Here is a 25,434-nt window from a genome sequence, read left to right as displayed (position 1 = left end):
AACAGAACCAAAAAAAAAATGCCCTTGACTGCTTTCTTCATTTTTGACATTTGAATTGAGTTTTGTTTGGCTTTTGCATCTTCACACTTCTTGATAGCTTAAAATCTTAATATCAATATTGATTGATAATTGACTTGTGTTGGGTTAATGTTTGGATCTGATTATGTATTTAAAATAAGTATATCATAATAAGCATAATGCTTCATTAGTTTAGTGAGATATTAGAGCAAATAAGAGAAATGGCAAATTCTGTAAGAATTGATTGCAAAAGTGAAATGAAAGAAAATACACTGTGTTTTTGTTGTAATAAAAGTAGTTCTATTTTAGTAAATATTTCACAATGCAGGCATGCCTACCTGATAACTATGCTTGTGAATATGAAGGTATGATAACTGTGGACTATTTCTGCCTGACAATAATTATGAAATTTTTGGCATTTGTTTTCGAATTTACACCGAAAATAATTTTTAGTTTATAGTATTCAGGTTTAGCTAAATGTGTAAACATTTGTCTGAGAATATTTCTTTCAATAACTGACTATAACTATGAAAGAAAGCTAATAAACGACATAGAATGGAGAAGCTCTCCATTCTTCTTTCATTAGCTTTTGTTCTTTTTGGCAAGGCCTTACTTGATGCCAAACTGCACATAATAGTGAAAATGAGCATATTATGACTTATAGGATATTTATTATTTAGTAGCACTTAAATGTCCCTCTTTTTAAACCATAGGAGTGTTTACCCCCTTTGTTGTACACACTTTATTTGAAGGTAACTTCAGTACCCTCCCTAGAATATGAAGTGTATGAATGCAACAGTCTGTAACACCAGATTCCTGCTGGCGAATTTCACCACAAATACTCCACAAATTAGGATATGATCCCCACCATCTGGATGTGTCAAGTTCCTCCACAGTGAGGTTTTCAAGGAACTTGGTTCCATGTACAACAAAGCTGTGGAATGAGCTTTCTTGTGTTTCTGGGACAATATGACATGGGTACCTTCAAAGAAAGAGTGTACATCTTCCTTAAAGGCATGGAACATTCCTGTGTTTCCTCTGCTGTTGTGAGAATGTGGGTGGTGGTGATCACTAAACGTCAGGTGACCCATACACTTGTATTGTGGTTATCGGAGTTATATTGATTATTTGTATTACATTTCAGGTTGACTTAGAAGACTGCTGGATATGTTTGATTTGTCACAATATGTTGCTGAAGATTGAAAAATTTAAACAGAGTGTAGAGAACACTGTAAAATTTTCAAATGAAGAGGTACAGTTTCATCCTGAAGCTTAAATAGTTAGGAACTTAAGAACTGTATGTGCGGTGTTGGTGAGGGATAGAACAGGAAAAACATTAGAATTTGTGTTCATTCATGAAAGATATTTAAACTTGCAATAATCTTTTTAAGTTACATGGATAAACAAACATGATATGCTTGTTACCTGTTAAATGGTATATAGCTTAGAAGAAAAGTGGAGCTGTAGGTCTCCTGAATATGTGTATACATATACATATTTTATAATAAAGTCGCAGTTGTTGTTTGGGCTTTATCTATAAATAAATTTAAATATGGCTCTTTTGTAAATCCTACTACTCCACAGCTGAATATCTAAGTGATCGGACAGTCTGTGACTATTTTTGATTATTTTTTAGCAATATATTTTGTAATAATTTTATATTTTACTAAAAAGTGTGCAAAATGCTGGGGGAGTTTCTTGCGCCGTTTCATCTCTCTCAGGGCCCCATTTGTTTCTGAAGAGGTGGTAATGTTTGAACTGACATCAAAAAGAATTCTGAAGGAATCAATTTTGAGAAAATAAATGTCTTTTATCATGAGTGGCTGGAGGAAAAAGGCCAGGTTAGGTCTTCAACTTATTTAGAGTACCTTGCAAGTCTGCAAGCACCATTTCTCTCCCATATTGAAAATGAAATAACAAACTCCAGAGTCCACAGTTTTTAATCATCAAGACATTGCAAGTATACATTTATTAGTTAACAAAAATCATTCTTGAATTGAAAAAAAATTCTCCACAGTAACAAGTCAACTCTTCACAAGTTGGCACACATACCAGCAATACCTCATTTCACATAAATTTGATAAATTTGGACAACCTGATACATGATGTTACCATAAGCTGTGACATGACATCTTGATCCGATAATAGGTTAATATGTGAAATCATAACAAAAATTTTAGTGTGGATAGCAAGTTACAATAGCCTCTGCATATTGTTGACATACAGCTTACATTTAATACATCTATCAAGAAACTATGCATGAAGATGTCCATGCTTGTCACGGGCCTCCTCCAGAAAGTGCGCTTGGGACAGTCTTCCACCTTTTCATAAAGGACTCATCTGATCAGTGTGATTGATAACAGGATGGACATTGGACAGTGTAATATAAGGATTTTTACTAAAGCCGGTTAAACTTTTAAGAAGGAGAGGGATACTTGGAAGACAACATGATGGCATGAAATCTCATTTATGACCAAAAATCCCTCTGTATTTATTATTTTAGTATTAAATAATAAATAGTATTGGATTGGGATGGCCAATCATTGTTTTTTATGAAAAATATTAAAAAAAATACAAAACCTTTTAGAGTATTATAAATTTTCAGGAGCCGGTTTTAAATAAATTAAGTAGATCACCTATTAATTTGACGTGGACATCTACTGCAAATGTATTGGAATATGATGTAATTACACCAAACAACCAAAAAGATGATGATAATGTCAATGAGAAAATTAAAATAGAAATTGAACTAGATGACACACATTTAACAGATACCATAGAGACATCAAAGACAATACAAGATGATACAAGTTTTTCGGGAAAAGTTCAACAAGTCGCAGTACAACTAGAGGATGTTAAGAAAGAGAGGGAGGAAGAGAGAAATAGTCAGAATTTTACGATATTGCCATTTAAATGCTATGATTGTCTTGTTGGATTTAATTTTGAAGATGGACTTACCGATCATTTCAACCGTAAACATAAAATGGTAAGTTTAATATTTTTATAACTGCATGTTATACATAGTTGCCACTTATCTATTATCTATCACTTATCTTTGATAATGTGTTTATAATTGTAGCCTATAAAACTGTTGAATTATCATTCTCTTTACACTTGCTCCGAATCATGTTATATATCAATGGCTTCACAGTTGGAAGCTTATGTTAAATCAATCAATCAATTATGTGCCAGGGTCAGTTTGGCTTTCGCAACAATATAGACTGACTGAAAAAAGAAAAGAAGTTTTGAAGTGAAAACTTCTTTTGCCGCACCACACACACATGCTTTCGTAGGTCTTAGGTTAGGTTAGATCCTTCACACTCTGAGGTGAAAGGCTCGATCTAGTGAACTCGGGACCGCTGAGTGTAAACATGCGCGAAAGATGAAGACAACTGCTCTTCGCTGTTGTGTCACTGTGTTTAATATATTCAATTAATATGTAATAATTGTCATTATTAATTTGATAGTTATTATTGCTACGTTTTAATAATTATTTTAACGATTATTTGGTTTACATTGGTTAGTGTGTGTAGTTTAGTGGTTTATTGTGCTAATATTATTATATATTGAAAAAACATTATACTCATTAAACATTATAAAAAACGTTATTGTTATTATAAAGAGTGATTTGATTGTATAGGTAAGTCACTTCCACATTAATAATACATACATGCATACATATAAATATATGTATAGATGATATATTTTTCTCACTTTTATAATTTGTTAGCTTTTAAATTCCCATATACAAAAAAGTATGTTTGAGACACAAGTTATTATAATATGAGGTATGAATACGAAAGAGGAAATTAGCTAATGAATGCTTAAAAAGACATCGTAAAAAAAAGCGTGAAGAAGCTCAGCGGCAGAAATTACTCTCCCAAAATGATTCCAAATACGATAGTGAACAAATACAGCAAAATACGTTAGAACGACGAAGAGAATTATCAAGAGAACGCTCTAAAAGATATCGTCATAAGAAACTACTTTCTATCTTAAAAAATAATTCAACATGCGATTGATGATGATAATAATGAACAAATAACTGGACCATCACACGCTGATTGGTTGATTATTTTAAGATCAAGATGTGTAACCAAGGTTACAAGGTTTAGATCACCAAGTCCATCTCTTATCAGCATCAGGCTTAAGTTAACTGATGTCTTCGCAATATCCTCAGTATTCAGCACGACAAAAGTTCCAACAATCAACTTTGGCAATTCTGTCATGAAGTCCCATTCGACCATCAGATAAAACGCCGCAAATGGAGCTGGATATGCCTTACACTCCGGAGGGATCCCAACTATATACCGAGGGAAGCCCTAGACTGGAACCCTCAAGGAAAACGCAAATGCGGCCGTCCAAAGCAAACCTGGCGAAGAAGTGTCGAAGCGAAAGGCATCGGAAAGACCTGGAGTGAAATCAAGAGAGTTGGAGCGAACGCGATGGAGATGAAACGTGGATGCCGTCAGCTCCAGCTAGGGGTTACAGGAACTTAAATGAATGACATTGGATTTAAATATAACAAATAATAATAAAAATTAAAGTACAACAACATAAGTATACTTCAAGTATTGATGGAGTTTTTTCTAGATCTATTAGTAAAATTCAATCGAAAGTATTTATTTCTTATTTTAGTTATCACAATCCTATTGTATCCTTTGTAGGATATGGAAACGAAAATAAATAATTTGTATAGAGATTTATATAGAATTAATAAAATATATTAACTTTAATTTTTTACTTGTTTCTCATTTATTCTATTAATACGATCCATAATAATACTCGGCATATTTTGTGATTTGACTAAGTGCGATTGCGTTTTTCACGAGACATTAATCAGAAAATTACACCCATACGGAATTAGAAATACTGCTTTGGACCTTCTTGCTTCGTATTTAAGTGATAGGATCCAAAAGGTAGACGTTAATGGAAAGCGGTCTCCTGGTTGAGTGGTCACTATGGGTGTTCCGCAGGGTTCAATTCTGGGCCCTTTCTTGTTCTTAGTATAAATTAATTTTACTATATTATAAATTAATTACCACAACTCATTAAGGATAATCACGACGTCACAAATATAGTGTTATTTGCAGATAATGCATCACTTCTATTTAAATTTGAACGACAGCAACCTGTCACTGACAATATAAATAACGTGCTCGCTAAATTTGTGCACTGGTTTATTGTAAACAATTATCACAGTCTAACTACAGGTATAAGTAATCTTAGGATAAAATTATTGGAATAACCTCTCTAAAAGGAGCATACTTATCAAATTAACTAAAACATAGTAAAAGAACAATTACAAGAAAACTAAAGTGGATACCCATAATAAAATAAACACAATATGTTCAAAACTCTATTGCCATCGTATTATAAATTATATGATCGTCGACATTTAGTACACCTTAAAATTAAATATTTCCTTATATGAGTGATAAGCACAATAAACAGCATATTTAATACAAATACACACAATTTGTTATGTTTTTAAAGTGATAACCCTCACTTCTAGGATTAATATACAAATAATTTTGAAAACAAAATTTTATTAACGATGCGGAACTCTAACCCACGATTTCTCGCGTTCCGTGCGAGTGCTCTGCCAACTGAGCTAACCGTTCTAGTGACGTATCGTCATAAAATCTTGTATGCTTTGTTCAACTCTCAGGTTGTCGCTTCAACTACAGGATCCACGTTACAGTTGATAACCCGTTCAACACCAATATTTGCATATTAGGAAATTAACTTGAGGTGTCGCTCTTGTAAGAGACTCGTATCGAAATATTAAATTAATCAATATTAAAGACATAACATAGCGGAATTTACACTCAATAAAAATAACAACATTTGGAAAATTATGGATTTCCGCAAAAATAACGCCTATTGCAATAAATCCAAAATTTTAATTTAATTTCATTTTATAATAATTTTATAAATTAGATATTATTTCCTGGTAATTTAAAAATTACCAGCAAAAAATATCTAAAAATAAAAAACCGTTTATTTTCATAAATCTTACAGAATATATCTACCGAGGCTTCCCAGAAAGTAGTCAAGGACACTTGTGACGGGAATTCTTCGCTTTTCCAGTTTACATTTCAAAATATTTACTACCGCTAATTAACTTCTAATTATTCCGATACAAAAAGAAAAAAAATAAATATTTAAAATTTGTAAATTAACAAAAATATTACTTACTTTGAACAACTGCTTAGTATAGGATGATTTACTAACTTATCACAAAATGTTAATTTATAAATTTAACTCACTATTTACTCACTGGAATGTATACTAATGAGAATATATAAATAGAAAAATCGTTTATTTAAGTGCAAGACGTTTTGCGACAGAATTGCCATCTAAAGTTCTAATATTTAACTACTAAACGAATTCATCAACCAATAGCGTGTATTTTTTCGTCGTTCTTAGTCTCTCCCTCTCTCCATGGCTATGCTTCATGTTACGTTCGCCCTTTCTCACTCACTCTCTCTCTCTCTCAATCGATATCAATCGCTCTCTTCCTCTTCTTGGACAAAAACGTCCCATTTTTGTGTCACTTATATTATTATTATTGAGTTTCTTCCGTAAAAATTTTACCCTTATGCGCATAAGAAGATCCACAAAAGAAGAATATATAAGTTAAGTGTTTGTGTTTGAGTGTACTAATTACCATGTTAAGAATGTGAGACTTATGTTTGTATGTGTATTATTGAATATGATAAGATTATATAAGTTTATTTTGTACTTGAACAACCACCGATTCGGAATCAAATTGCGCTCTGAGACAGAAGAATATTCAAAATAAATTTTACCCGGAATTGGGAATAATAGAATTTCCACTCGGGTAGGCCGATACCACTGCAGTGTAGGTTGAAAGTACGGCCTTAAGAACTATAACTTGATAGCTTTAAGGCTTTGAACAGTATGATGCTGGGTAACATTTTCTGCAGCCAAGACTACCCAATTCAGAGTTACCAACATAACTGTGTATGATAGTTAAGTCTCAATAACTACTGGGATACGAGTATAATGTTATCATACGATTATCATACAAATAGAATGAACCGTTAATTACACAATAATTGCCCTTTACAGAAGACGGATGAAGATAATCAATTGAGTGAAGAATCGACACAACAAAAGAAACTGCCTAATGCACGTAGGAAAAAAAAACGTAAAGTAAGGACATTCACATTTTTTATCTTTATAAATATAGTAAGCGTTAAGTCCCCTCACTACATTCTCTCCCTCTGTAATCTTTTTTCTAAAGTAAATAATAATAGTAGTGAATAAAGTCAGAGAGTTTAATTAATATTGAAGGAATATTAATTTATTAAAAATTAGGTATAAATTTGCTTTTCAGAAGATGGAGGAAGATGAACTGAGCGAAGAACGGATACGACGAAGGCAACTGACTAATGCACGCGTGCAAAAATATCGTAAAAGAAAACAGGAGGCGTTAAAGAAACTTGAAGCCGAAACCAAAAAAGCCAAAGCTGAAATAAAAGCGAAACAAATTGAAGATAACGACAAACAACGGAAAGCATTAGCCAGAGAACGTTCGAGGAGATACCGAGAGAAGAAACGTATTAATATTCTTAAGTCTGTCGGTCACTTTATTCACGACTCACAAATACCCGGTAGTTCGCATGTAGATCCATTGTTGGTTGTAACAAACGACGATCCAGAAAATGTGGCCATTGACAAAAAAGGCACAGCATTATCACAAGTCCAACAAAGTGCTAAGCAAGCAAATAAGACAGATTCAGAAGCAATAAGAAAATGCAACAAACAAAGTCGCAAAATGGGCAAAGTCGATAAAGTACCTCAATTATCTAGTCATGCTCGTGCTTTTCTTGTTCCTAACCCTCAACACAATAGATCCACAGCAATTTACAGTTCTTATACACGACAAAGCAGTGCTCATATTCAATTTTATAAACAGTTTATTCAGAACTCATTTGGGCATCCTTGCGAAATGTGCGACCGATTGCATTTTAGTAATGAATTAAAACATTTGAATGATGACGGTATGGATTTCGTAAAGACATTTCTTCCGACCGAATCCGAAACGATGGCAACTTGTTATACGTGTCGAGCAAGTATCTATAAAGGACAAATACCGAAAATGTCTGTCTACAATGGGTTCAAATACCCTGCAATTCCTGACAATTTGCTGAACCATCCGTTAGATTTGGTTTCGGAAAGATTAATTTCGCCCAAAATCCCTTTTATGCAAATTAGAAGACTTAGACATGTTCCTGGCCAAAAAAGAATTTATGGTCAAGCCATTAATGTGCCTCTGGAAGAAAATACAATGGTTAATAAGTTGCCAAGAAATATGAATGATGATTTTTCTATTAACATTGATATAAAACGGAAGAAAATATACAAATCGAGTGATATCCATGGCCTAATTAATAAAAACACTATTAAACAGTGGTTGGAGTACTTAGGAAATACCCCACTTTATAGGAAATATAAAATTGTGATAGATAAAACTTTTTTTGGTGTAGTAAACGGCGAAGAAGTTTCCCTCGATGAACAACGGCTTGACGAAAATGATCTACTTGAAGATATACCCATTAAAGAGAGTTTATTAACTCAGCAACAAACAGTATTATGGAAAGACGATTTGTATTTAAGAATACTTTCTGGTGAAAGTAACTTTTCCAATAGTGTACTTGATGTACATGCCGAAGAATTATTGTTCCCATCAATTTATCTGGGTCATATCCGCAAATCTCGAGAAGGAATTATTATGACCCCCTTTATGTTGGCAACTAGTGAAATAAGGCGATCAGACAGACGTGGAGCGACACCTCAACATTTATTATATATGGCAATCAAAATTATGAAATTAAGAGTAAGAAATTATCTCATTGAGGCATTTAGACATGTAGCAAAAAAATCCGAGGAGAAGCCAGAAGACTACATTAATAATTATATCGAAAGTAACCTCGCTTCTTTACGTACAATTCCTAACTCTACTTGGTATTGGTCTGAAATGAAGAAGGATCTCTTAGCAATGATAAGGCAGTTAGGAAGACCGACTGTATTTTTTACCATTAGTGCAAATGAAATTGGTTGGTTAGATTTGTTGCAATTGTTATATAAACTAAATAAGGGAGAACATGTCACAAAAGATGTTATTTCTGAATTAGATTTCATGGTAAAAAGTACCCTTATTAACGAAGACGCTGTCACGTGCGCTATTTTCTTCAATAAATTAGTTAGTGTTGTATTGAGTATTATTCAATCACAAACATGCAGTCCTTTTCGGAAGTACAGAGTCCTGCACTACTTTAAGCACATTGAATTTAGGAATCGGGACAGTCCTTGTGCGCACATCTTAGCTTGGATTGATAATTCTCCGAAAGATTTTCTTGGTCATGATTATGATAAAGCCATTGAACTTATAGATACTTTGACATCGCTTGCTGCAGTAGAATCATCAGGCAACATTAAACTTCAAATCCATAGCCATACAGACGCTTGCTATAATAAGGCTGATACTTCAAACAAATCACAAAAATGTAGATTTGGAGCTCCGTTCATGCCCTGCAAAAATACAATGATTTTAACTCCGAAACATGAAGAAGACCTTGACAATGTGAATAGAAAACGGTTTGATGATATACAAGCTCAGTTAGGGTATGAAGATTTTGAAGACATAAACGATTTTTATAAGCGTAATGGTATTAAGTCAGATGAAGATTATTGCGACATTCTTAGATCAGGAATTGACAGACCTAAAGTGTTTTTAAAACGTGATCCTTCTGAAAAATGGCATAGTCCATTCAATCCTTTCATTCTTAATATTGTTCAGTCTAATACTGAGTTTCAATTCATCACGGATGATAACTCTTGTGCAGCTTTTATAGAAGAATATTTTGACAAATCAAATAGAGAATTAAGTGACTTACGATTGCAAATAATGGAAGCGATGCATGACAATCCGGAGTTAGATATTATTGACGTAACTAACAATATCAGTATAAATATGCAAAATTATACCGAAATTACGAGTTCAGAAGCAGCTTGGTATTTATTGCGTGAGCCCACGTCAAAGAGTTCATTTATCATTGAATACATTCCGACCGTGCGGCCGATTGAACGAATTAAGAAAACTTTGAAAGCGTCAGGTGATTTGGATGACGATTCTACTGATATTGGGAAAGAAAGCAACTGGTTTGATAAATACGTTAAAAGGCCTGAACACTTAGAAAGTATAACATTAGCTCAATTGGTATCAAAATATACAGTAAGTAAGAAAGGTGAATATTTTAAACGACGTGAAGATGTAATACTTAGATATCGTAACTACGATCCAGTCACAGAGGTAAATGAATATAAACGAGAAATGGTCACATTGCATATACCATTTCGAAACGAAGAAGAGGAAATAATACAAGATATGAGATTTATTACCATATTTGATAATAATGAAGATACCATCCTGCACAGAAGAAAAGAATTCGAGGCGAAACTTAATAAATAAAAGAGAATGTAAAGATCACATGATAGAAGTTAGAATAGTTACGGAATATTCGCCTGGTCACACTTAACGATTGGAACCCGTGTAGTATAGTCGAACAAGTCATGTGTGTATACAGGTTATATAAACGCTATGTTAAAAATTACATTTGTAGCACAAAAAAAGTTCTTCTTTTCGGTACATAACAAATAGACAAGAAATAATCCTGTAATATTTTGTAAATATTTCGTTTCGTCGAGCGCGAATTTAATGACAAATGTGTATATGAATGTACACATGACATTAAATTCGGAATCATTAAAATGAATATTAGCTCGTTTTTTTAGGTAGCTTTGTTAATTAAACCTTACATTAAGGCGCTAAGGTTTAATTTGTATTAAAATGTTTATATGGTATAAGTATAATATAAACAATTTCCCGTTTATTATAAGTAAGTTTATAATACGAAATACAAGTGAGATATAATGATACTAAAAGATTGTAGTGGAATCTGGTTCTAATAGGTCAGTTTCATCTATCACAATTAAATTATGAAAGTATGTTATTTATAGACATTTTCTCATAAGAAATACGAATTCAATACTAATTTGTTATAAAAAACATGAGAATTATTAATATTGTCATTTTTATTTTTAGAAACATAAATATGGATCGCACTTCAAATTAGACGTTTCTTTATGTTATTATGACGTCACGATCATGGTGGTTACCTTTTTGACGCGACTATTTATGGTAAAGTGGAATTATTTTGAAGAATTAAAAATACTACTAAAATACTCTATTTGTAACTACATTATATTGATAATTAAGTTGTAGAAGAATACGCAAGTTTTTTGAAGTCGTTTGTTTTTTGTTAATTTTTTTATGTTAAAATAAATACCGAATCTTTACGATCGTTTTCGAATTTATTTGGAATAATCGAAGAATAGCCTATTATTTATTGAAGTGCGGAAATAGCACCACTGACTCTTTTTTTCTTCTTCATATTTATTATGTTATCGCCAAGTATCACGCTTTCGAGTATCGTTACTGTCTCACTAGTCATGCTGCACATCGCCGTAAAAACGCAATATTCAATTATTCATAGTTTTTAGACTCAATATTGGAATTACTTCAGTGAAACTCAGGTACTTATTGCAATTTCGTATAATTATGATTTTTTAACGCAGACATTGAACAATTCACGTTTTTAGAACAGTCGACCATAATTTGGAGAGAATGCGGGTGCGAGTGACAAAAATAAATATAAAAGTACCCTCATTATGTTTAATATTGGGATTTGGAACCTATAACTCATAAATGTACATAATAATTGTCAACACTACGAGACATCGCTAATATCAATTGCACTATATCATTGCACTACACGTAAACACATAGTTCCCATATTCAGATCTGATTACAATAAGACCATTCTGGAAATGAAGCTGATAAAATTCATTGACTGGGAATAATTTAAAATAAACAAAATAAATGCTTTTAGAGTCAACAGACCAATCCACCAAATTAGGCTATAACATATGTTACAGAATTAAAAAATCTCTTTTTTAAATTTTAATATTGTTATTATTTAACTAAAAAAGTTGTTTTGTTTATTTATGTAATACTAAGTACTTTACATAATACCTTTGTAGACTAAATTAGCAATTAATACAAACCTCATTGGTTGAAATAATAAATCTCAAAAAAGTGTGTATGTATTTATTACTTCCTCAAGATTTATTATATAATATAATATATATGACAATGAACATAAGGAATTATATCACAGGCTAAAGATTACATTCAGGGTTTATTTATTATATTTAGACTCACATTTAAATTTAAATATTATATTTAAGTTTTAATAATTTGTAATTCAATTAAAACAATCAACTTAAATTTTTCCCCGCCCACACGCCCATTTCATTCATGTACCTCTCGAATGGCGCTCGAAAGCATTTCGAGACGGCAACTCCTAACCAAGCGGAAGTGCATAACTTTGTTCGCAATCCCTACAAGCTGCGCCGTAGTTACAATTATTGCGCTCTAGACACATGAGCATGTTAAAATACTCTTCATTCGAGTACATGACGCACAAAAACTATTAATCACTAACTAGCACCACATGAGTAACAAAAGGGTAACTCATGTGCTAACACTATAACAGCAAAAATCCAATCTAGATGCGCGTTGACGGGTGAGTGTAATTTGTAATTTTCTAAAGCAATAATTCTAATTTCCGCAATCGGCGTCATCGGTCAATGGACGGCCCCGCCTTATTCGTTTGAGCCGCCGCGCAGCTGATGTTAGGTCTCCGCCATTTGACCGAGGTCCGTCGATGATCTTAGTTTACTGGTAAAATAAATAAGTCAGGGGTTCTCAAGACTTTTAAAAACGTTTAATATTAAATGTTGTTTTACTATAGCATTTAATCTAAGGTTTAAGTGTATAATAGGAGTAAAATGATTAAGAGGCTCACATAATGGCAAGTGGTAAAGCAACCTCTGCTGAACATCTGCAACAGCAGGAGCCAAGAGATGCGTTGCCGGCAATGAAAGTAGGAGTATGATGTAAAATTGAAGGTACCTAAGCTGTATCGGAGGCAAAGCATTTTGGATTTTATGTCCGATAATGGAATTACGCTCCTGGAAGATATCAACAAGACGTATGTCAAAGATTTAACCACTACTCCGGAAAAGTTGAGCTTTGATGAGAAGAAGTGGCAAGAATGTAAAGTGATGCACCAGAACTACTCAATTGTTTTGACTTGTTACTGTTATTAATATATTATTTATCTTAACATTGCAGTTCGAGAACTGTTACCAGTGCGAAATTTGCAAATCAGTATTGAGAACGGAAGAGTCATACAAACAGCATTATCGGAGACATTTCACCAGGTAATATAAACTCACATGTGTGAATTATAAAATTGGCCTTGGAAATTTTGTTATGTGTTATTCAACTCCCAAGTTGTGGCTCCATCTACAGGATCTACTTTACAGTTGATACGATGACGAATTTTATATATAAAAATTTCGGTCGATGCGTCACTCCGACGGTTGGCTCAGTTGGTAAGAGCGCTCGAACGGAACCCGAGAGGCGCGAGTTCCCACATCATCCATGAATTTTGCTACAAATTAACTTTGTATATTTAATCCCAGAATTGAGGGATATCACTTATAAATAACAAACTGTCTAAAATTGGACTTTGCAATCCGTCAGTAGAGAAATATTTAGGCGTAAAAAACCGGCGAATACATTTCCGACTAGCTGTAAGCGCCTCATTCCCAAAATTGACGGATAAATTAGCGCAATTTGTTATTATAATACACTAGCCGTTCCCACCGCTTCGCTGGGCGAATTTTAAAAAGGAACATTGTAATTAGAATCAAATGAGATATCTGCGAATACGTAGAAATGCTTCACAATTGCTGTGTTTACATAAACTTTTAAGCTATGATATGGACTGTCCTTCGCTTTTATCACAAATCGGTTTGCTTGTGCCTGCCTTCAACTGTCGGCTTTCAGTACTTTTTCCTCAATGCACATTAAATTCTACCACAGTAATTATGGCTTAAACTCTCCTCTACAGCTAATGTTACAATTATGTAATTGTATTTAAAATATAGATGAAAACATTGATATCTTCTTTAATTTCGCATCGAATGGTGGTAGTTCCATGTCGATACAATCTGTGGTTTAGGCTTGAAAGAGCCTCAAACAATGACCATTTTCATTATATATATATACAGTCGTGGTCAATTAATTAGGGACACTCAGTAGTTTAACCAAATTGTGAATTTATTTTTTATTTTCCAACGAGTCTAAACAAGATTTCATATCCCTTACATGTAAGTATAATTAGTCATTTATGTGCCCGATTATACAAACAATAACAACTTCCTAAACATTAAAACTCTTTACAGTATAGCTGATAGATTATCACAGTGCTATTTGTTCAATAAATGCTGGCTGGTCATTTAATTAGGGACACTGAGATATTGCGTTCTATTTTCAAAATCTGAATCTCAATATTTTTTTATTTCTTCTCCTATTGTTTCGTGGTAGTTTTGGCGGCAATCAAGATTATTAATTTTAAGTTTTGAGAACTATTTTGAAGAAAATTGGGCAAAAATAAAAGTTGCGATGCAACACTACGAAAAATCATCATGAAGTTTGTCGAGCGTGGTTGATCATACCGAGGGATAGCAGAATATTTAAATTGTTAAAAAACTATGGTGTGCAATGCATTGCAACATTTCAGGCGCAACAACACAGCTTTAAATGTGCCCAGATAAAAAAGATCGAGAAAAACAACTCCGCGAGAAGATAGAATGATAACCAGGTTAGCTAAGAAAGATCCATTTTTAGGCTCTGTTTTAATTAAACACGAAGTGTTTGGGGCGGACGAAAGAGCCGCTGTTACAGCGAGGACTGTTAGACGACGTCTGATAGAAGCAGGGATGTTCGAAGGAGTGGCTCGCAAAGTACCGTTGTTGAAGAAAGAACATAGAAATGCACGTTTGACGTTTGCACGTAAATATTTACATTGGACCTACGCCCAATGGCAACATGTATTATTCTCTGACGAAAGCAGGTGAAACATGGCGGTGGAAACATTAAAATGTGGGGTTCATTTTCTGGACGTAGAGTGGGACCTGTGAGGAAAGTTCAGGGTAATTTAGAACAACATCAATACAAGGCAATATTAGAGGAAACAATGCCTCCCTACGCTGAGAAACATCTCCTTATTATATGGACGTTTCAGCATGATAACGACCGAATGAAACAAACCGCCCGTTCAGTCCAGTCGTTTCATAACAGTCAGTCGGTATCAGTGCTAGATTGGCCAGCAGATAGCCCGGACCTCAACCCAATCGAGCACCTTTGGCACGAAATCAAGAAAAAATGTTGCCACTTATCGTACCATATTTTTAGATGAACTTAATGAAGCTTTTTGTGAGGCATGGGCAAACATTCCTGTCGAAACATGTCAGAAACTGATAATGTCTATGCCACATCGGTGTCTAGCGATAATAACTAACAAAGGTTTTGCTACTGGGTTATTTTACACGTAATAAAATGGAGTTGTTAAAGAAATTAAAATACTGGAGATTACTAGTTTTGTTTAACTCTAGTTTTCATTTTACTTTACTTTCCTTAATTAAATGTCCAGCTACAGAATTATACCTTAAATTGTATACATGGTTAACCTTGGATATTAAACGCTTTTTTCTATTCATTTAATCTTTTATTTACAGCCATTTATTGCATACTAGTTGGACCAAACTATGCAAATAATAGTTACTGAGAAATCAATAGGGTTTTATATTTATATGTACATAACTGGTTATTTCTCTTCACTATCTTGAATGTCCCTAATTAGTTGACCACGACTGTATATATATATATATATCTTATGATACTCTTATGATATATATATACAGTCTCATAAGAGGCGACTCACAGTTCCCGTCGCTCATATTTGAGGGAAGGACTACGAAGAGAGAGACTAACGCCGCCGCAAGTTATGTCGACTTGTCCAAACCCTTTCTTCAACTTTTGTACCGCCAGTGATTAACTAGCACTTAACTAGAACCACTATTAGGTTTGAGTTATAAGTGTAAATACTATACAAATATGTTTATCTTCTTTACCCCTACTACGATATTTTATAGGAGAAACGAGCGGGACGTTCAGCTGATGGTAATTGATACGCCCTGCCCATTACAATGCAGTGTTGCTAAGGATTCTTGAAAAACCCAAAAACTCTGAGCGGTACTATAATTGCGCTCGTCTCATTGATACATAAGATGTTTAGTCTCATTTGCCCAGTAATTTCACTAGCTACGGCGCCCTTCAGATCGAAACACAGTAATGCTTACACATTACTGCTTTACGGCAGGTGTGGTACCCATAATCTAATCGGCCCCCTGTGCAAAGGAGCCTCACACTGGTGACTCAGTTATCTAATTGCGGAAACAGGAACCCCTTTACCATACCATACCATGCTTAACTTTGCATTTTTTTCAGATACGATTGCAGGGAATGTAAAAAACGGTATAAAACATTGCACGCCGTCCTCGACCATCACAATAAAGAACATGGCGGCTCGGAGATACGCTTCGAATGTGATCTTTGTGATTTCACAAGTTGGTAAGTTCGATTTATGTCTGGAATGCTTTAACACTCTTACAATGTGCATAATGGTAGTTAAAAACAATCAAAGAATAAATATAATATGATGAAAACGTTTTTTATGGAAAAGAAGTCACCTGTTGTTAAGTGATCTTCTCTTTCAACAACAGAGGAATCACAGGAGCGTTGTCGGCCTTTCAGGAAGGTATACGCGTTAAATTAATAAGACATTTTATTAAATAAAATTATGAAATACTGAAATGTGTATGACTTAATTAACTTCTCAATTATCTTGAAAATTTAGTTATCATTGATTTCTGAAGCGCAGTTCGTGGGTCCATCTTGTGAGGGGCCTACAAACACCGTTTCTTCCCGTACGCCGTCAAGACAGGACTTTACTGCCCCATCTGTCCGTTGAGCTATGTGTCCTGCCCACTGCCACTTTAGTTTGGCAATATGTGCTATATTCAGGTTCTCCTAAACGGTTCTCCTCATTTCTGATTCGACCTCGCAGGGAAATTCCGAACATAGCCCTCTCCATTGCCCTCTGAGCGACCATTAGCTTTCTCATAAGACCCGTAGTTAGCGCGATCACGTGAACATTCCGTAAGTCATCACTAGTAGTTAAAAACCTTGGTCTTAAGACACTGTGGCAGGCCGATTCCGAGTAACAATATCTACCGACAGTTCGATGTCAACCATGAATTACTTTATACAAAAGAATACTATAGATGTTTGTTCCTGATCCATTCCGACACGGTCTAACGTGAATCATCATTAGGGCTACATTTCACTGGGACACCACGGTGGTGCAACCAGTCGCCACTACCAACAAAAATGTATTCAGCTCCATAGAGAGTCACTCACTTGGTGGCACGACCAGCTCGGACGCGTCATGACTCTGGTGTCTGTATGGTGTCCTCTGAAACATGGAGAACCATAAAAAAGGTTAACATCATAAACAAAACAAACGTAGGCATTAGACCTAGATACCCCATACCTGCTAGTAGGTAGCTCTTTGTTTCCTGAAATAAGTCCTCTGCTGCTACAAGTAAATAGCTGACAGACAACAAATAGACAATACTCTTCCCGTTGGGTACGAAAGCCTAATCATGATTTTCAGTTTCATTTTCAATTGCAACTCGTCGTGTCAAATATTTACCTAATTTACAGAAATACTTTCAGCTCAAATCGTCGATATCGGTATCACCGAAAAACACATGAACTGAAGATTGAATGTAAGATCTGCCACAAAGTGTTCAGCACGATATCCGTATTGCGCCAACATATACGGTAAGTAATCATTCGTGTAACTTACTATAGTGTTACTATATAGTGTGCATTGACGTACGATAAACAACAGTAAGACTCCCAATCGCCTGTTAAAAGGTCGTCATAAAAATGTCCGAGAGGCGTTGATTATACATAAACTTATACAGGTAACATTAAAACATTCATTCAAATTAACACCTTATTTTGTGGCAGTAATGTTCAAAGTCTATTGTATACGCTCATTAGAAGCTCGCACGCGAACACAAGGCAAGAACATTTTGATTGAGAAATAGAAATGTAATTATTTAGCAAAATGACTAAAAGCATCGAACTAGTTACACAATTTTGTTAATTTGAAGGGGCACTTACCTCAAATACGACACTCCATCCTTTTTATGTTTGGATATGCTGTTATTTGGACAGTTTTTCACTTAACACTGTTATTAACGATGTATTCAAAGCGCTGTCGAAACGTAGTCGCGTAGGCAGAGTTTTGCTTTAGACAATTTTTATTAACATATATAAATAAACCATTTCGACCTTACGTATATAGATATCGTTTAAAGGATTCCTTAATAAAGGAGAGGCGTACTCCAATCGAGACAATATTAATGCCCTGTAAAGACATAAATATGTGTCACTTAGAGGTGGTCGTTAAATCAATTAACTGTTTTTCTTCAACGAAAAAACCTGTTGAACATAATTAGCTAATAAATTCAATCAACGTCTTCGCCCGTAACTCACAATAAATGACGAAATTGAATGCCTCAATAAAACAGCTTAATTCAAAACAGATGACGAATTTGCGAACGAAACCGTTGACTTGATATTATATTGACGAAATAAAAACCTAAATTATTAATAAATGCACTAACCGATTTTTCAAAACCCGTTGACGATTTACCAGTTTTTTCAACCTGTTGACCATTGACAAAAAACAGTTAAATTAAATTAATTTAAAAACCTTCAATGACACACCTCTGGTGTCACTGTCTTTAGAGATACGTGTTATAAAGCCTAAAATTTTATAAGATTGACCTTAAAGGCTTACAAGATATGTTTCTCTTCTGAATCTCACTTTCAGTAATACGCATGAGAAGAAGAAACGCACATATGCTTGCAACGAGTGCGGCGAAACTTTTCCCAAACCCACCGGCGTGTACCATCATAAGCAGAACGCACACAAACGAGACGTGTTTTACTGCGATAAGTGCGACATCTATTTCAAAACGAAGGCAACGTTGGCCACTCACTTCAAACAGAGCTCCAACCATATCACGGCGGAGGACATGAAGTGAGTGTACAAGCTTTATAATATTTTTTTCTTTTATTTGGAAAACAAACAGCTATATATTTTACATAGTTTTAGCCTTAATTTAGAAAAATACAATAAGCCAGCAAAGTTTTCACAAACGTGTAGATTCATAATTGCTAGATTAATTACTCGATCGGTTACAACTAGGCTCGCATACAACACTAAAGTTATAGATAAAGGTAAGGGTTGCAGCTGCAATCAGGGAACGAGTTAGACACATTTCCTGATTTCAGATACAAACCTCCCGTACTTATGAAAGAAAATATCAAGTTTTTGGTTATTGTTATACCTATCATGCGATAAATTTATTTTTTTTATAAACGACCTTTGGATAAATTTATTTTGTACTACTAAACTATCTAGGCGAGTGAGTGTAAGGGCACGTGTAGACTGCGACAACGCCACACCGCGGGTTTATATAGAACAGTAGATGATGCCGTCGCTCCACATTGCTACCGTTTTTGCAGTTTTTCATTTCCAAAAAATGAAATTTTAACATGATTTAACTATCAAATATCGGATTTAAAACTGTGAATAAAGTTCCTAAAAAAATAAAAATAAAATCCCACCATACGTCCAGTTTCTCCTCCTATAAACGACCACAATATGAACTTTTGAATTCGAAATTCTTAAATATTTTTTACCGTTGGAGGTTATTATGCCATCTATGTAATACTGTGGAGACAATCCAACGAAATAGATGACTACACTACCTAGGGAAGCTGAAAAGGGACTCCTTACATGACTCAGGTCATGTAAGGGGTCTTTCTCCTCCCTGGTTCTGAACCAAGAGCTGTTATACAGGTCCAGGAACCAGAGCCAACAGAACAGAACTCACCGAGGGTCAATAACATTCGGGGATACCTCTCAAAGGCTTTGATAAAATTACGCTGAGAAAGTGGTGTCTTTAAACAGAGATCAGATACGAGTCTTAAACGTAACTATTGCCAGTACCTATATTTTATTAAGAAGGAGGACAAACGAGCGTACGGGTCACCTGGTGTTAAGTGATCACCGCTGCCCACCAAAGATATCGCAGCAGCTTTGCCGCCCTTTAAGGAAGGTGTATGATTTTTTTTTGAAGGTACACATGTCGTATCGTCTCGGAAACACCACACATGGAAGCTCATTCCACAGCTTTGCTATACGTGGAAGAAAGTTCCTGGAAAACCTCACTGTGGAGGAATGCCACAAATCCAGATGGTGGGGATGATATCCTTAATTATGGCGTGTTGTGCGTAGGTGGAATTCAGCGGCAGGAATCAAGTGCAACAGCTTCCTAGTAGGTACTGCACACTAAAAAGCCATATCACATATGAACAATTATTTCCCCAGGGTGAATGTTTCACGCTAAAAGGAGCCAGCGTCTGGGAGGACATGAACTCCCTAGTAGTGTTCCTATAATTGCAGACTACGGCAAGCCGATCGAAAAGGCGCTGCTTAGAGAATTCGCTTCATTTCGTATATTTTGTCGCATTCCCGGAGTGTTGCGAAGAGTGTTTCATTTGATCCCTTTTGTCGAATTACTACTTCGCACAACTCGCTATAAACTTTACTATCTTAAGCCTTACCATCTGTATATGTTCGTTATATTCGAAATGGTGTTTCTCCAGAATGCAGTTTTCAAGAATCTTTTCTTTGTGAAAGATAATAGGGTACAACGAAGTGTACGCGTTTCTCGAGGGAAAGCGATCACCGCTGCTAACACTCATGCAAAACTGGAGGAGTTGCAGGAGCGTTGTTTCTCCTCAACCTCTATGCTTTGACTAATTGTTTGTCTACGTTTTCAGATTCATATGCTCTACGTGTGGCAAAGGATTTTTCAAGAAATCTTTACTGGAGGTTCATATTACTTACGATCATTTAAATATTATCAAACACAAATGTGATCTTTGTTCGAAGGTAAGTCCTTTTTTTATTATTGAAAAGATAGTATAGAATATAGTGTAACGCTTATATTTCATACAGTGAGTCAACTCCGCGACTAGAAAAAGCGGCGCCCCCCTCCTACCCGCGATGTCGTCTGTTATACGGGTTCGTTGTATTACGTATCGGTACTTGTATTAAGGCATGTCACAACACGATTTTGATACTTACCTAGTAGTTTTTCTTATCGAATTAGTAGCTTTAGATTGAATCTGTGCTGTAAAGGCTGTGCGTTAATATATCATAGCAAATTTTTATCTTATTTTTAAGAACAGCTAGGGACTAGATTTTGATTGAGACTTTAGTAAGGCCAACGAGACGAGTAAACAAACTTTCAAGGCTTCAATACATGTGTATTTGAATAAATTATATAAAAATTATGGATTCGTATTCTGGGAGAGTTTTGGCGCCGTTTCTTCTCTGTCGCGACATTTGTTTCCGGTGGCTGTGCACCACCACCCATTCAAAAATCTACACCTTAGATCTGAGAAGAATGGGCGCAAGAAACTCAGCGGGCTTCATTTTTTTTAGTCAGTCAAATTTATGATTTAAATAGCCTGAGGGTGGTCGCTCCATTCCTACTTTGTGGTATCATTAAGAAAGTCATTTATGTGTACAATTTTATTTCAGACTTATAAATCCGCTGCGAATTTGAAGCGACATAAAAAGTTAACCCACGAGAAAGTAAGATTGCCGAAGAACAAAATATGTGATCACTGTGGCGCGGGGTTTACTGTGAGTCGTTTGTTATGAAATACTACCGTAGAAGACCATCTATATTAAGAAATGGAGAGCCGGTTTTTTGTTCGATTATACTGTGAAAACTACGTAATGGATGGATAAATACATACTTCAATTCAGATACATCAAATTATTGATAAAAACATTATTTTTAACCGACTTCAAAAAGCAGGAGATTCTCAATTCGATTGGTATTTTTATTATGTACGTAGGTCACACTAAAAGTTTTACGTAACTTAAAAAAACAAAATGTTATAACCAAAATATTATGTTTATTGCTTTTCAAAATACCCTCCTTTACATTTTAAAATTTTTTTAATGCGATCGAAGCATTTTTTTAAACAGGAGGACCACAGATCTGAGGGTATGTTTTCTACGTGCTGATTGAACACTATCACTGCCATTTCGGAATTGGTAAAAGTGAAACTTCTCATCAACTCTTCGATTTTGGGGAAAATATAGAAATTTTTAAATTTTCGAGTTCAAAACAATATATCCACGTTTCGTCTCCTGTGACATTGTCATAAACAGCATTAGAATGTCCGTGGTCGTACTTCATTAGCATCTGTGAGCACCATTCCACGCGAGCCCGCTTCTGCTCCGCTGTCAGTTCATGAGGGATCCAACAAAAACAAAATTTTCCGAACTTTTGGGTCATACCAATCCCCAATAGCCCTCAAATTGTCTCATAGGTAATCCGCGGGTTTTATTCAATTTGCCGCTTAACAGTAGCCACATTATTTTCGTTGACGGCAATTCAAGGCCGCCCTCACGAAATGCAACCCGACCTCTCCAACAAATAGCAAACCATTGCCTCAAGGTGCTTCTATCCCAAAAGCATTTGAAGACGAGCACCACAGTCTTGCGGAGAGAGAGAACTTTTAAAATCATAAAAAATTATCGCTCTCATATATTTTTGACTTAATTCCATTTTCGTTGCGTACGTAGAACTTTGACGTAGGTGCGTGTGATAAAAAACAATTGACAAATGATTTCTCGCCAATTGTTTTTTTTTTATTACTAAGAAGGTTGCAACGTTTCAAAAAATATATATAACATTCGAAATTCAAATAGTTCAGATTACATAGGTAGAAGTGCAAAACTTTTAGTGTTCCCCATGTACACCGATTACGCTGAGTTTTAGGATCCGAATTAAGTGATTCTTCTTTAGTATGATGCGGAATAGTTGCCGTTTGGTCTCATAAAAATTTAATATAGTTTCGCCCAGTAGTTTTCATTTTATGAAAATTTTTGTTTACGTGGATGATGTCATTTTAGTTTGTGTTCGACTTATTAGAAGTTTTCATTTCGGTTGTTTTTGTATTATTATTTCCGTTCCCGTTTTTTGAGAGCTATATTGTAAAAGGCATGCAGCACCTTTTGTAGGCTTACATATAGTCCTGCGCTGCCCTCATTTAACGTATTCCGGCGATCTTGACCAGAACGTCGGTCCATCTTGTGGGGGCCTACCAACACTGCGTCTTCCGGTACGTGTTCGCCATTCGAGGACTTTACTGCCCCAATGGCCATCAGTCTGTTGAACTATGTGCCCTGCCCACTGCTACTTCAGTTTCGCAATCATTTGGGCTATGTCGTTGACTGTGGTTCTCCTACGGATCTCCTCATTTCTGATTCAATCTCGCAGGGAAACTCCGAACATAGACCAATAAATGATGATCTTTCAAAATCTTTCAGACTCAAGCAATCCTCCGGACTCACATTCGTACACACACCGGCGAGCGACCGCTGCGGTGCGAACACTGCGCGGCTGACTTCGCGCACCCTGGTGCGTTGTACACCCACAAGAGACTAGTCCATAAACTAGATGAGAAAACCTGAATATACTGTTATATTATTTTAAAGTTTGTTTTATTTTTGTTGAAAATATCGTCGGTTTCATAATCATCAGTCGAAAGACGCCCACTGCTGGACAAAGGCCTCCCCCAAATATCTCCACAATGATCTGCGCTGCCCTCATCCAACCTACTCCGGCGATCTTGGCCAAATTGTCGGTCCATCTTGTGGGGGACCTACCAACACTACGTCTTCCGGTACGTGGTCGCCATTCGAGAACTTTACTGCCCCAACGGCAATCTGTCCGTCGAGCTACAGCTGCCCTGCGATAAAATTATAAATACACTTTTTTTTTTACGAAATTGAATTATTAAGGGTATACCACATATCAGTTATACGTCTAGATAGACTGTGACAGCTGTGAAAACGTCGAAATAAATTGAGGTTGACAGTTAACCTCTATTTTGACCAATGCACGCACACTAACAAAAAGTGACATACAAATCGTGAGTGTAAAACGTAGCTTCTCACGCACACTAAAGTAATAAACGTGTTTTCATTGGCTGTGTTATAAATTAATTATCTAAGGGTCATACAATCAAAATAGTCTGATATTGCATGGTAGGTGATCCCTCTGCAACAATACTGGTAAAATAATAATATAATATATATAATAATAATAATATGTCATTTATTTCAGGCATTTTAAACCCATTACAATAAATTGAATAAGATGTACTTAAAAATAAAATTGTATACATCACAGTACTTAATAATTAAATAACTTAAAACTAAGATTGCCCCAAAGGGGGGTTCGTACAAAGAGTAATGTACTGATAATACTATTTCCGGTTAATGTCACGATGCAGCGAAAGCTAGTAATGGAGTATAGGATTCTCTGGGTGCTCAGAGCATACACTGAGAATTTCGGATTCGCGAATACGAGACCAAAAAGCAGCAACTCGTGATCTTATCACTGCGAAATAATCGGGGACTCTGGCGTCGGCAAACATGCCCGACGCACTGCAATATTTGGGCAGTCTCATCAGAATACGGTATGCATTATTATACTGCACTCTGATGCTGCTTCGTGCCGTTTTAGTGCAGTTGACCCAAAGCTGACACGTGTAAAAGCATTGACAATATGCTCTAAATAGTGTCAGCTTCGCCTCAGAATTGCACCGTGCAAACCGGCGTGCGAGCATATTGCATCGAACAGCCAGAGCCCTCCGCTCGCGTTCTATATCTTCGCTATCACACAAACTCTCAGTTAGGATATGCCCCAAGTACCTGAATCGGTCCACTCTATCTATGGATACACCGTCTAAAAAGACCATCGGAATTCTCTCCAGACCTTTCTTAGCCGGAAACACCATCATTTGTGTTTTTTTTACATTATATTTTAGGCCATGCTGCCCTGCATATTTTTCACAGATAGCCAGCAGTTTCCTGAGGCCTCTGATTGAGGGACTACAAAGGAGAAAAAGTAAAAGAGATTGCAGGTGTGTTGCTGGTCTGGCGCACCCCACTATCAGCTCGATCCATTTGACCGCGTGCAACGCAGAGCAGCACGGGGACCCAGTGCTCAGTGAACAGCTGGATCACTTGGCATTGCGTAGAATCGTCGCTTCATTGTGTGTCTTCTACCACATTTATCACGGGGAGTGTTCCGAAGAGCTGCTTAACCTGATTCCCCCCGCCGAATTCCACCTTCACACGACACGCCTCAAGTTAGGATATCATCTCC

The 25,434-nt window shown here is 35.6% G+C and overlaps 1 protein-coding gene across 4 annotated transcripts; it reads left to right on the top strand.

Annotated features, from left to right (window-relative positions):
• LOC126971336 (oocyte zinc finger protein XlCOF6-like) lies at positions 1-23,755 on the top strand. 4 transcript variants are annotated; one of them, XM_050817584.1, is made up of 10 exons: positions 18-383; positions 1,163-1,270; positions 2,624-3,004; positions 13,310-13,398; positions 16,535-16,657; positions 17,825-17,932; positions 18,996-19,205; positions 21,017-21,128; positions 21,783-21,887; positions 23,589-23,755. In XM_050817584.1, exons 1-10 carry the CDS (start codon positions 240-242, stop codon positions 23,730-23,732), a joined length of 1,524 nt encoding a protein of 507 aa, XP_050673541.1. In that variant the 5' UTR covers positions 18-239; the 3' UTR covers positions 23,733-23,755. The 4 variants fall into 4 exon arrangements, with proteins under 4 accessions (XP_050673540.1, XP_050673539.1, XP_050673541.1 ...); XM_050817585.1 differs by lacking the exons at positions 18-383; positions 1,163-1,270 and adding exons at positions 7,117-7,200; positions 7,385-11,251 and having other exon boundaries at positions 2,858-3,004; XM_050817583.1 differs by lacking the exons at positions 13,310-13,398; positions 16,535-16,657; positions 17,825-17,932; ... (2 more) ...; positions 21,783-21,887; positions 23,589-23,755 and adding exons at positions 7,117-7,200; positions 7,385-12,211 and having other exon boundaries at positions 1-251; positions 328-383.
• Positions 23,756-25,434: the final 1,679 nt, after the last annotated feature.

This window comes from Leptidea sinapis, chromosome 23, assembly GCF_905404315.1.
Source record: "Leptidea sinapis chromosome 23, ilLepSina1.1, whole genome shotgun sequence".
Classification (NCBI taxonomy): Eukaryota; Metazoa; Arthropoda; class Insecta; order Lepidoptera; family Pieridae; genus Leptidea; species Leptidea sinapis.
The sequence above is the reverse complement of the archived record's forward strand: the minus strand, read 5'-3'. Positions and strand labels throughout refer to the sequence as shown.

What these genes read in the sequence shown, in the direction of transcription:
- LOC126971336 (XM_050817582.1), top strand. Translation starts at nt 240, where the DNA reads ATGGCAAATTCTGTAAGAATTGATTGCAAAAGTGAAATGAAAGAAAAT. An exon ending in CTATGCTTGTGAATATGAAG is followed by an intron (nt 384 to 1,162) that starts GTATGATAACTG and finishes ATTACATTTCAG; the next exon opens with GTTGACTTAGAAGACTGCTG. An exon ending in GTAGGAAAAAAAAACGTAAA is followed by an intron (nt 7,201 to 7,384) that starts GTAAGGACATTC and finishes TTTGCTTTTCAG; the next exon opens with AAGATGGAGGAAGATGAACT.